General features: G+C 41.8%; 1 protein-coding gene across 1 annotated transcript in view; it reads left to right on the plus strand.

Annotated features, from left to right (window-relative positions):
- The window catches only part of CCDC30 (coiled-coil domain containing 30), a 196,812-nt gene that overhangs the window by 127,273 nt on the left and 55,508 nt on the right, over positions 1-14,031 (plus strand). The window contains exon 10 of the mRNA XM_030942844.1: positions 3,252-3,414. Within this exon, the coding sequence (XP_030798704.1) occupies positions 3,252-3,414 (163 nt within the window). The remainder of the gene's footprint in view (positions 1-3,251; positions 3,415-14,031) is intronic.

The following is a 14,031-nucleotide window of genomic DNA, read 5'->3' on the forward strand; positions in this document are numbered from 1 at the left end:
TACCTATGGAGTGAGGGAACTTAAGAAAGACTTCCTCAAAGAAAGTGATTTAAGCTGAGAATGAAGTAGTTGGTATCAAGAAGCTAAATAGAGAATAGTGTGGAGGATGACTTTGAGGAAGTGAAAAAGTTCATTGGCTGAAAGAAAATAAGGTTAGGGACAGTGGTGAGAAAATGAGATGAGGAAGGTGAGGTAGGCCTAGCTCATGCAGAACCTTAGGTTTTTTGTTTGTTTGTTTGTTTAGAGTCAGGGATCTTGCTCTGTTGCCCAGGCTGGAATACAGTGGCACAATCATGACTCACTGCAGCCCTGAACTCCTGAGCTCAGGTGATCCTCCTGCCTCCACCTACTCAGTAGCTAGGACTATAGGCATGCCCAACATGCCCAGCTAATTAAAAAGAAAAATTAGGGATCTCCTTATGTTGCTCAGGTTGTTTTAGAACTCCTGGCCTCAGGTGATCCCCCAGCCTCAGACTCCCACAGTGTTAGGAGTTGTGAGCCATAGTGCTACAGATCCTCATGAGCCACAGTGCCCAGCTCTTGTGAGCCACAGTGCCCATTTCTCATGCAGAACCTATCAAGCCATGGTGAACAGTTTGGAGTTTACCTTAAGAGTAATGGGGTTCCTGAATCAAAGAACAGGAAAAATATATATAAAAATAAGAGTAATGGAGAGCCACTATAGGATTTTGAGCAGAGGAAGTTGTATGATTAGTTTGCAATTTAGAAAGAACACTCTGACTACTAAAAGAGGCTCAGGCTACAGAGAATGCAGGGAGTCTTATCCATACACCAATTTCTTAATTTTATTCATTGGCAGACCTGGTTTGTTAGTCTTTTATTTTTCAAACTCTGTATCAATTAACTTCTCACATATTCATGAGTTGCTCTTTTAATTTTGACTTCCTACTTTGCTTTTTTTATTTTTGTAGAGATGGGGGTCTCACTCTATCACCCAGGCTGCAGTGCAGTTGTGTGATCAAAGTTCACTGCAGCCTTGACCTCCCAGGCTCAAGCACTTCTCCCACCTCAGCCTCCAGAGCAGCTGGGACTACAGGCGCATGCCACCATGCCTGTCTAATTAAAAAAAAATTTTTTTTTATAGAGACAAGTTCTCACTATGTTGCCCAGGCTGCTCTTGAACTTTGGGGCTCAAGCAATCCTCCCACCTTGGCCTCTCAAAGTGCTGGGATTATAGGTGTGAGCCACCATGTCCAGCCAACTTCCTACTTTCCAATTCTAGTTTTCAGCTCTCAAATTTTACTGCCAATAACTCAAGTGTTTTTAGTTTCAGTGGATCAAAACTTCTCTTTTAGTTCCAAGGCTTCTCTCTTAGTTTGGAAATTGAGAGTGTAACCAAAAAGAAGTAGGCCATAATAGCAGGTATACAGTTAATTAGATGAAGGAGAGATGAAAGAGAGGATATTGCTGTAGAAGTAGATGTGAATGGTAGAAAATTAGCTATAGCAGTCCTTGGAGAGTCTGCACTTATATCCAAGAAACATAAGGAGAAGAACTAGAGGTGGAGAGATGTGAGCCCATGTCTCAAATATAATCATCCCCCAATAACCTGTTGATTTCTCAGAATACTGAATTTAGACAAAGCAAACTTATTTGTCTAATGTCAGTATTTTACTGCCCTAGCATGCAGGTGAGACTTTTGCCCACCAGTACTATTTCATTATCATCATCACAGTCTTCGAGATGAATCTCCTAAGTCCAGAGAACCTCGGTCTGAAATCCTCAGAAAACTCTTTCCACAAACTGTACTCTATTACTGAAATGCCAAGGATTTGGTCTAGGTCCCATTGCTTAGTGCAATGAGTATTGCCAGGGAAGTGCAATGAGTATTGCCAGGGAAGAAGGCTTTATTAGGGTGCCACAGTTGAGGAGAATGGGAGATCAGTCTCAAATCTATCTACCTGACCAACTAAACTTTGGGGGGTTATAGCAGGGAAGCAATGTAAAACAGGAATTAGTGAGGGGTAAGGAACCAATCATAAGGAATGAGGCATCTCATTTTCTGGATGCTATGATCTGGTGAATTTTAGTTGCTTGCCTGAGGGTCAGTCTCCTGAGGGAGGAACTCAGATATAAATTTCAAGTTTTAAGACTGGGAGGGTACATTTCTACATTTGTTCAAAAAACTATAAATATAATTTCTATGGGCCAGTTGGGCCAGTTTCATAATGAGACTGAATGAGCAAAGTGTTAATGGCCCTTGTAGGGGTGAAGGAAAAATGTCCCCTCCCCTTCTGAAGGTTTTCTGAAAAGCCAACTGACAAAAGGCAGATTAATAGGAGAAAAAGCAAACACAATTTTATTAACGTGGGGTGGGGAAAATCAAGTGTGATGACCCAATAGCTGAGTGTGTTGCAGAAGCTTATATACCCGTTTCCAGGGCAGAGGGAGATGAGGAATGTAGACAATTCCAAGGGACAGTAACTCATTAGGGAGAATGAAGGGACCCTGAAAACAAAAATTAATTCATAAATTATTCTCCTGGGAATTTGAGTGAGTTTAAGAGATAGTCGTTTTCTTGTGAAAAGGTCTGTGGAGGAGTTGTTATATTCCTCAATCTTCTTTTCTGAAGATCCATAAATAATGCAATTTCAGGAAGGCAATGGGTATAATCATTCTCCTTGGTAAGTCCAGTCTTCATGCAGATAAGGGAAAAGCCTCTTCTAGCATCTGCTGATCTCTAAGGGCCTTTCATTCAAAATATTTAGTATACTAGGGTACCATATTTGGGGTAAAATTCTCAGAGTTCCTTTGCCCTCTTTTGGAAAATGGTAATTTTTCTCATAAAATGCAGGTTCATTTATGATTCATTTATAGCAGTGTTAATGTGTGCTTATTAGTATCAATAGTGCTTTTAACTAACATTACCTTGAACCCAGAAGATGAAGGGCTCCACTCGTAAAGCAGTAAGGAAGAAAGAATACGGGATTCAGGATTCAAGCCCTACCTCTACCTTGTCTTAACTGTTCTCTGTACCACAACTTCCTCATCTCTGAAATAAGGACAATTACTTTTTCCTCGTAGGGTCATTTTGATGAGTGAGTGAGAGAACTAAGGAAAGCTTCTGTCACAAAAGAGGTTCCCTGTGTTGGTCCCTTTAGCTTATAGACACATACCCTACTTCATTGAACCAAAAAAAAAAAAAAAATCCCTTGTGATGCCATAAAATTTTAGGTCTGAATTTCATTTGCAATTCATAGTGTGATTTAATGTACATTAATTGCCCTCAGGAAACTCCTATATCAGAACATAGATGAGTTACACAGGCAAGTGAGAACCTTACAAGATAAAGAAAATCTACTGGAAATGACCTGTTCTCAGCAACAATCCAGAATTCAGCAACAAGAGGCCCTACTTAAACAACTGGAAAATGAGAAAAGAAAATATGATGAGGTAAGAAAGTAAATAGACATGCTTCTCAGTTTTCCTATTCCCATTAGTCACAGCTAATTATTATTGAGTGCCTAGCACTTTACTAAACTTAATTGTTTAGTCAGGGTTCAGTCAGGAAAGTAGAATCTACTCTAGGTATTTCAAGCAAGAAGAGATTTAACACAGGGAATAAGAGCTTACAAAACAGATGGAAGGGACCAGGGGAGAGTAGAGTCAGAAAGGACTGCTGCTAGCTTTCAATAAATCCAGAAATTCAGAAATCACAGAGAAATCATCTCCTGCAGCGTCAAAGTGGAGAATTTGCAGGAACTCTCCTGAAGCTCCTACAAATGTCTCATCTGTTGTCTGCCCTTTTATCCATCTGCTAGTGCTAGAGAACTGTTGGGGGGAAAGACAAATAAACCTGTTTCTTCTTTCTGTACTCGTACCACTCTCAATACTTCACTTCTGATATACTTTGGATGATTCTCCTCCCCAAATCTCATGCTGAAATGTAATCCCCATCATTGGAGGTGGGGCTTGGGGGGAGATGGTTTGGTCATGGGGGTGGCTCCCTCATAAATGACTTGATGCTGTCCTCACGATAATGACTTATTGTGAGATCTAGATGTTTAAAAGTGTGTGGCACCTCTCTGCTCTCTCTTGCTCCTACTCTCACCATGTGACATGTCTGCTCCCATTTCACCTACCGCCATGATTGTTAGCTTCCTGAGGCCCTCACCAGAAGCTGAGCACATGGCAATACCATGCTTCCTGTATAGTCTGCATATCTGTAAGCCAATTAAACTTCTTTTCTTTATAAATTACCCAGTCTCAGGTATTTGTTTATAGCAGTGCAAGAACAGCTTGACGCAGAAAATTGGTACCAAGAAGCGGAGCATTGCTGAAAAAGATACCTGAAAATGTGGAAGCAACTTTGGAACTGGGTAACAGGCAGAGATTGGAAGAGTTTGGAGGGCTTAGTAGAAGACAGGAGGACCAGGAGCCCCAGCGCTTGCTTGAGGCCAGGAATTCGAGACCAGCCTGAGCAACATAGTGAGACCTTGTCTCAACAAAAAAATAACAAATTAGCCAGACATGGTGGCACGGACCTGTAGTACCAGCTACTCAGGAGGCTGAGGTGGGAAGATCACTTGAGCTGGGAGGTCGGGGTTGCAGTGAGCCATGATCATGCCCCTACACTACAGCCCGGGTGACACAGCAAGACCCTGTCTCAAAAAAAAAAAAAAAAGAGGATGAAAATTTGTAGCTTCTTAGAGACTGGTTAAATGGTTGTGACCAAAACACTGATAGAAATATAGACAGTAAAGGCCAGCCTAGTGAGGTCTCAGATGGAAATGAGAAAGTTATTGGGAACTGGAATAAACATCACTCATGTTATACCCTAGCAAAGAAATCCTGCATTGTGTTCATGTACCAAGGATCTGTGGAAGTTTGAACTTAAGAGTGGTAAGTCAGGGTCTCTGGCAGAAGAAATTTCTAAACAGCAAAGCATTCAAGATGTGGCCTGACTCCTTGTAACAACCTATGATCAGATATGGGAGGAAAGGAATGACTTAAAGTTAGAACTTATATTCAAAAGGGAAGCAGAGAGCATTAAAATTCAGCAAATTTGCAGCCTGGCCATGTGGCAGAGAAAGAATCCCAGCAGGGTACTACAGGTCAGTTGTGGCTCAAAGGACCCCAGATACAGCTAAGGCTGCCTGTCCAGAGGATGCAAGCCATAAGCCTTGGTGCCTTCCATGTGGTATTAAACCTGTGGGCACACAGATTGCAAGAGTGAAGGAGGCTTGGCAGCTCCCACATAGATTTCAGATGATGTGTGAGAAAGCCTGGGTGCCCAGGCAGAACCCTGCCACAGGGGCAGAGCCCTCACAGAGAAGTTCTAATAGGACAATGCTGAGGGGAAACGTGGTGTTGGGGTCCCCACACAGAGTCCCCACTGGGGCACTGCCTATTGGAGCTATAAGAAGTGGGCCACTGCCCTCCAGACCCCAGAATGGTAGCTCCACAGGCAGCTTGCACCCTGTACCTGGGAAAGCCTCAGACACCGAACTCCAACCAGTGAGATCAGCCACAAGGGCTGCGGCCTGCAAAGCCACAGGAGAAGAGCTACTGAAGGCCTTGGGAGCCTACCCATTGCACCATTGTGCCCTGGATGTGGGACATGGAGTCAAGGGAGAGTATTTTGGAGCTTTAAGATTTAATGACTGCCTTGCTGAGATTTAGACTTGTATGGGGCCTATTGACTCTTTTTTTTTTTTTTTTTTTTTTTTTGAGACAGAGTCTCACTCTGTCGCCCAGGCTGGAGTACAGTGGCTGGATCTCAGCTCATTGCAAGCTCCGCCTCCCGGGTTTACCCCATTCTCCTGCCTCAGCCTCCTGAGTAGCTGGGACTACAGGCACCCGCCATCTCACCCAGCTAGTTTTTTGTATTTTTTAGTAGAGACGGGGTTTCACCGTATTAGCCAGGATGGTCTCGATCTCCTGACCTCGTGATCCGTCTGTCTCGGCCTCCCAAAGTGCTGGGATTACAGGCTTGAGCCACCGTGCCCGGCCTGACTCTTTTGTTTGGCTAATTTTTCCCTTTTGGAATTGTGATGTTTACCTAAAGCCTGTACTACCATTGTATCTTGGGATTGAATGAGTTATTTTGATTTTTACAGGCTCATAAGTGGAAGGAGATAAGTCTCAGAAGAGACTTAGGACTTTGGACTTGATGGTCAATGAGTTAAGACTTTCGGGGACTATTGGTAGGGGATGATTGTATTTTGTAGTGTGAGAAAGGCATGCAATTTGAGGGGTCATGGGTGGAATTATACAGTTTGGATCTTTGTCCCCTCCAAATCTCATGTTGAAATGTAATCGCCATTGTTGGAGGTTGGGTCTGAGGGGAGGTGTTTGGGTCATTGGAGTGCATCCATCATGAATGGCTTAGTGCTGTCCTCCTGATAGTGCGTGTGCTCTTCATGAGATCTGGTTGTTTAAAAGTATGTAGCCAGGCATGGTAGCTCATGCCTGTAATCCCAGCAGTTTGGGAAGCCAAGGTGAGTGGATCACTTGAGCTAGGAGTTTGAGACCAGCCTTGGCAACATGGAGAAATCCATCTGTGCAAAAAAATACAAAAATTAGCTGGGTGTGGTGGCATGCACCTGTAGTCTCAGCTATTCAGGAGGCTGAGGTGGGGAAGATGGCTTGAACCTGGGAGGCGGAATTTGCAGTGACCTGAGATCATGCCATTGCACTCCAGCTTAGACAAGAGCCAGACCCTGTCTCAAAAAATAAATAAATAAAAATTAAAATATAAATAAATAAATAAATAAATAATGTGACACCTCTCCCCATTCTCTTGCTCCTCTCACCATATGACATGTCTGCTCCCACTTCACCTACCATCATGATTGTGAGCTTCCTGAGGCCCTCACCAGAAGCTGAGCAGATGCTGGCACCATGCTTTCTGTATCCTGTAGAACCATGAGCCAATTAAACTTCTTTTCTCTATAAATTACCCAGTCTCAGGTATTCCTTTATAGCAATGCAAAAATGGCCAAATACAACTTCTGACACCAGTTATGTGAGTTTTTCCCCATGCTAAGAAATTCTCCAATTCTCTGTGGACACCAACTGGATGTACAAAAATGTAAGTCAATCTGATACTATCTACCTGAAGATAGCATCAGATCCCATGAGTTAAGGTCTCAGTCCTATAATACTGCCCCCATTCGAGATGCCAATTGCAAGTCCAGGTTTTTGCTTATGCTTCTGACCAACCAGCTATAAATCAGAGGTACCCACAACCCTCTCCTTGGGTTTGATCTTTTGCTAGGATGGCTCACAGAATTTAGGAAAACAGTTTACTTACTGGATTACTGGCTGATTATAAAAAAATACAACTCAGGAACAGCCAGATGGAAGAGATACATAGGGCAAGGCATGTGGAAAGGGATGTGGAGCTTCCATGACCTCGGATCACACCACCCTCCCAGGACCTCCACATATGCAGCAACCTAGAAGCTCTCTAAACCCTGTCCTTTTGGGGGTTTATGAAGCCTTCATTATGTAGGCATGATTGGTTAAATCATTAACTGTTAGTGATTAACTCAACCTTTAGTCCCTCTCCCTTCCTGGGAATTCTGGGTGAGGCTGAAAGTTCCAACTCTCTAATCATATAGTGGTACCCCTGGCAACCTGCCCACATCCTGAGGCTACCCAAGAGTCTCCCCACCCCCTGCCATCAGTCTTCTCATTAGTTTACAAAAAGACACTTACCACTTCAGAGATGCCAAGAGTTTTAGGAGCAGCGTGCCAGGAAATAGGACAAAGATCAAAATATGTATGTATTATACCACAGTAACACAAGAAAAATTACTTTTCCTTCCCTTATGCTTTCCAAATTGTGTACAAGTTCCTCTCATCTGCAGAAACTACACTTGATCCCTGCTAGCAGGGGAGTCTGGAAAATGCAGTTTTCAGGCTTCCAAGCTCATGGCCCAGGGGAAACCTTATAAGAGTGGAGTCATGTTGAGTTCTAGCACAGTCCACTTTGGATACTCAGCATCCATACAAATGCTTTTACCTTGTGGCTTAACTTCTAAACTACAAGAAGAATATCATGCTTCCACTTAATATGATGCACTATAAGTCATATAAAGATACACTGTCTGCATAAAAATAAAGAATACTCAAAATCCAATCAGTATCTATGATTATTTTGGGGTGATGTTCATTTACTTCAGTCTCAATCCACATGTATAGATATACTATAACATTAAAACTTAATTATAGGCCAGATGTGGTGGCTCACAATTGTAATCCCAATGATTTAGGAGGCTGAGGTGGGAGGACTGCTTGAGCTCAGCAGTTTGAGACCGGGCTAGGCAGCATAGCAAGGCCCTGTCTCTACAAAAAAAAATTTTTTTAATTAGCTGGGCCTGATGGTGTGCACCTGCAGCTCTAGCTACTTGGGAGGCTGAGGTGGGAGGATTGCTTGAGCCCAGGAGGTCAAGGCTTCAGTGAGCTATGTTTGTGTCACTGCACTGTAGCCTGAGTGACAGAGTAAGACCTCAAGTGAAAAAAGAAAAAGCTTAATTAGAAGCCAGGAACTTATAATTAAGCACGTGCCTGTAGTACTAGCTGCTTAGGAGGCTGAGGCAGAAGGATTGCTTGTGGCCAGAAGTTCAAGGATCACTATGCTATGATTGCACCTGTGAATAGCCCCTGTATTCCAGACTGGGCAACATAGCAAGACCTCATTTCTTAAATTAAAACATCGTGGTCTTCTGCTCTGAATAAAATAAGAAATGAAAATTTTAAAAAGTAAAACAGAAAAAATTATAAAGTTAACTACCAGTAATACAATAGCACACATTTTGCTAAAGGGTATTGGCATAAGAAGCCACTCCCAATTTCATCTCTTGGTCCCTTTTCATGTATTCTGGCTAGCGGAGAAATAACATCATGTATCAATCACAGTTAAAAGTTTATACATCATCTTGTAAGACAGCACCTCAAACCTATGAAGTGTTGTCACCCGGCCAGCATCATAGCTAAGTCTTCCATAGGTAATTTCACTGTTTTTTTTTTTTTTTCCAGATTGGTTTTTCTGCATGACAGGATATATGGTAGAACCAATGAATCATATGATTATATGAGCCATTGTTTCACTTTTCTTACTGTAGAATGATTTTCTTGGTCAGAAGCAATGTTTTGGGTTTTTTTTTATTATTACTACAAGTCTAGATCTGAGTTATATATCATGACAAGAAATAAGGAATTTGGTAAGTCCACAGATGGTGGTCCTGGCAAAAGCATTATGGACAGAAAAAGCAAATCTAGGCCAGGCGTGGTGGCTAATGCCTGCCATCCTAGCACTTTGGAAGCCCAAGGCAGGGCAGATCACTTGAGGTCAGGAATTCGAGACCATCCTGGCCAACATGGAGAAATCCTCTCTCTACTAAAAATACAAAAATTAGCCGGGTGTGGAGGCGCATGCCTGTAATTCCAGCTACTCGGGAGGCTGAGGCAGGAGAGTCGCTTGAGCCCGGGAGGCAAAAGTTGCAGTGAGCTGAGATTGCGCCACTGCATTCCAGCCTGGGCAACAGAGCAAGACGCTGTCTCAGAAAAAGAAAAACAAAAGAAAAAGCAAATCCATATTTAAAATAAGTCTCTAGTCCACTGAGAGCAAATTGTCATTCTATCCATGATAGAAAGGTAATGAACCTGCTACCAGGTTGCTTGCTGGTTCTCCCAGGAGATGGTGCCATATTACTTGCTCAGCATTTATATTGGGATCTTGGCATTTGGCAAATTAAGTGGATTAGCCTTAGTGACTCCCTGAAAAATATATATTCCTGCTATCATGCACCTTGTCCATGAGCCCACTAAGCAGGCAAATGGGTGCCAGAAAGAGGCTAATTGACATGTACAGAAAGCACTGTTTGTTCCATCTGATTATTGAGAGACGCCTCTGGTGCAAATGCCCTGTGGTGAGCAAAAACATGTGAAACAGACTTCTAGGTTCTGATCCAGCATGTAAGAAGCTTGGAAGTTGTCACTGTACCCTGATAACAAGTGAAATGCCAAACAAACTGAAAAATCAACACATTTCCCTAGATCCTTCAGAGGAGAGAGGTCACAGTCCAAACCACTACCCCGAAAATTAGAGATACCTATAGGCAAATACAGACAATCACAACTTACTGGAGCAAAACCTTCATGAGGGCCAGTGCGCAGGTTCGGAAACCTACAGTAAATGGTGGATTGCTGGAGGCTCAGCGTATCAAGTCTGAGAGAGAGAAACTCCAGAGGGACCCAGTCATTAGGGGACTTAGACACATTTGTGAGTGTTACCTCCTTTAGCATACCAAGTTCTTATAGTGAATATCTGAGAAAAATCCCCTTTTGCTTCCAGCAGGGGGAGAGAAGGGTAGCATTTGAAACTTCCTAACAAGGTCAGCCCGCAGGAGAAACTAACCAGAGCCTAAGCTGCTGGGGTTTTGTCAGAGGCTAACAGACCCAGGGAAATAGAAATATCCAACTCCAGCCAACTCTAGCCATCTTGTCCCGCAAAAAAGGGAGGTGGGTGGAGAAAAAAACAAGCGCATGTGAAGTTCACAGTCCAGAGGCACAGGCTTACTAAAAGACTGTACCTAATCATAGAGCTATAGAATGCCACCCATCCATCCGAACACTTCACCACCACATCGCTAACGACCCATTTAACAGCAGTTTCCTTTACCCAATGCATCGTGTTTCGCTATCAAGAAAAAATTACAAGACACACTAAAAGGCAAAAAACACAGTTTGAGCAGACAGAGTAAACATTAGAACCAGACTCAGATACAGCAGGAATATTGAAATTATCAGACCAGAAATTTTAAATAACTATGATTAATGTGCTGAGGGCTCTAATGAATAAAGTAGACCACATGCAAGAAGAGATGGACAATGCAAGCAGAGAGAGGGAAATCCTGAGAAAGAACCACATAGAAATTCCGTTACAGTGTTTTTGATGTTTAAGTCAAGATCAAAAACACTGTAACAGAAATGAATACCTTGATGGGCTTATTAATAGACTGCATACAACTGAGGAAAGAGCCTCTGTCCTTGAGGACATCTTAATAGAAATCTACAAAACTGAAAAGCAAACAAAAAAATGCGAAAACAAACAAAAACAACAGAATATCTAAGATCTGTGGGATAAATGTAAGAGGTATGATAGATATATATGGGAAGTAACCAAAGGAGAAGAAATAGAGAGAGGAACAGAAGACGTATTTGAAATAATAATCATGATTGAGAATTTCCTGAGATTAATGTCAGACACCAAACCAGAGATTCAGGAAGCTCAGAGAACATCAAGCAGATAAATGCCTGAAAAACTACATCTAGGCATAAAATTTTCAAATGACAGAAAATCAAAGAGAAAAAAAAAAATCCTGAAAGAGGAAAAAATAAACAGCCTCACCCAGAGAGGAACAAAGATAAGACTTACTTCCGACTTTTCTTCAGAAACCATCTAAGCAAGAGAAGAGTGGAGTGAAATATTTAAAGTGTTGAGGCCAGGCACAGTGGTTCGCACCTGTAATCCCAGCACTTTGAGAAGCCGAGGCAGAAAGGTCACTTGAGACCAGCCTGGGCAACATGGTGAAACCCCATCCCTACCAAAAAAAAGTTTTTTAATTAGCTGGGTATGGTGGTGCACACCTGTGGTCCCAGCTGAGTGGCCCTAGAGTTTACAATATACAACTAACCCAAGTCCACTTTCAAATAACACTATACCACTTCAGGAGGCTGAGGGAGGAGGACTGCTTGAGCCCGAAGGTCTAGGCGGCAGTGAGTTGTGATCATGCCACTGCATTCCAGTCTAGGGGACAAAGCAATGATCTGCCTTTTTTAAAAAAATGGCCAGGCACAGTGGCTCACACCTGTAACCCCAGCATTTTGGGAGGCTGAAGCAGGAGGATCACTTAAGGCCAGGAGTTCAAGACCAGCCTGAGCAACATAGTGAGACTCCAATCTCTACAAAAAAGTGGAAAAAAAAAAAAAACAAAAAACCTTAGCCAGGTGTGGTGGAGCACCATCTGCAATCCCAACTACTTGGGAGGCTGAGGTGGGAGGATCGCTTGAGCCCAGGAGTTCAAAGCTGCAGTAACCATGATTGTGCCACTGCATTCTGGCCTGTGAAATAAATAAATACATAAATAGTAAAGTATTGACAGAAAAAATTACCAACCTAGAATTCTGTACCTTGCAAAATTATCCTTCAAAAGTGAGGGAAGCTGGGCATGGTGGCTTATACCTGTAATCCCAGCACTTTGGGAGGCCAAGGCAGGAGGATCTCTTGAGCCAAGGAGTTCAAGATCAATCTGAGCAACATAGTGATAACCTTATCTCTACAAAATATATATATATATTAGCTGGATGTGGTGGCATGCATCTCTAATTCCAGCTACTGGGGGTGGGGGTGAAGGTCTGGGAGTGGGTTGAGGTGGAAGGATTTTTTGAGCCCAGGAGGTTGAGGCTGCAATGAGCTGATACAGCAAGAAAGGAGGGACAATTGAATTATATAAAATGCTCAATTAAAATTATAAAAGGCAGAAAAGCATGGAAGACAAAAGTAGCAACAAAGAATAAGAACAACTAATAGAAAATAGTAATAAATATGGTAGATATAAATCAAATTATATTAATAATCACTTTGGACATCAATGGTTTAAAGGCACCAATTAAAAGAGAATGTCCAAGTTGGTCATGCCACTGCACTTCAGGGTGACAGAGTGGGACCCTGTCTCAAAAAAAAAAGTAAAGGTGAGGGCCAGGTGTGGTGGCTCACACTTGTAATCCCAGTACTTTGGGAGGCCAAGATGGGAGGATTGCTCAAGACCAGGAGTTTGAGACCAACCTGGGCAACATAGTAAGACTCTGTCTCAACAACAACAACAAAAAATTGTTTCTAAGTGAAAGAGAAATACTTTCTCAGACAAAAAAAATTAAGGGAATCTGTTACCTTGCAAGAAATGTTAAAAGAAGTTCTTTAGAGAGAAGGGAAATAAAATATAGACCAGAAACCAGGATCTACGTAAGGAAGGAAAAGCACTGGAGAATAAATAAGTGAAGATAAAGTAAAAAGTTTCATTTTTAAATTTTAGTTGATCGAAGAGATAAGTTGTTCAGTATAATAGCAACAATGTATTTGATTATATGTGTCATATATAATTGTGTGTATAAATATATATACACACACACATATGTACACTTAGATATGCTTATGTGTAAGTGAATTAGTGACAACAATGATATAAGGGACAAGAAGGAAGAATTAGGATTATCTTCTTATTATAAGGTACTCATACTACCTGTGAAGTGGTATAGTGTTATTTGAAAGTGGACTTGGGTTAGTTGTATATTTTAAACTCTAGGGCCACTAGAAAAAATAGAAAGAAGTACAACTGATACCCTAAGAAAGGAGAGACAATGGAATCATATTAAATGCTCAATTAAAATCACAAAAGGCATAAAAAGCATGGAAGACAAAAATAGCAACAAAGAATAACTAATAGAAAACAGTAATAAATATGGTAGATATTAATCCAATTATATTAATAATCACTGTAGACATCAATGATTTAAGTGCACCAATTAAAAGAGAATGTCTAAATTGGTCAAAGTTGGACAAAACCCAACTATATGTTGTCTACGAGAAGCCCACTTTAAATATAAAGACACATGTAAATTAAAAGTAAATGGATGGAGAAGGATGTAACATGCTAACACTAATCAAAAGAAAGTGAGAGTAGCTACATTCATTTCAGACAGCACATACTTCAGAGCAAGGGAAGCGTATTAGTCTGTCCTCATGCTGCTATAAAGACATACCTGAGACTGGGTAATCTATAAAGAAAAGAGTTTTAATTGATTCACCATCCTACATGGCTGGGGAGACTTCAGGATACTTACAATTATGGCAGAAGATAAAGGGGAAGCAAGGCACATCTTACATGGCTGGAGTAGGAAGAGAGAGTGAGGTGGGAGGTGCAAAACACTTTCAAACAACTGGATCTTGTGACAACTCTATCACCAGACAGCACTAGGGGCATGGAGCTAAACCATTAGAAA

The sequence above is a fragment of the Rhinopithecus roxellana genome, chromosome 12, assembly GCF_007565055.1.
Source record: "Rhinopithecus roxellana isolate Shanxi Qingling chromosome 12, ASM756505v1, whole genome shotgun sequence".
In the NCBI taxonomy this organism is placed as follows: Eukaryota; Metazoa; Chordata; class Mammalia; order Primates; family Cercopithecidae; genus Rhinopithecus; species Rhinopithecus roxellana.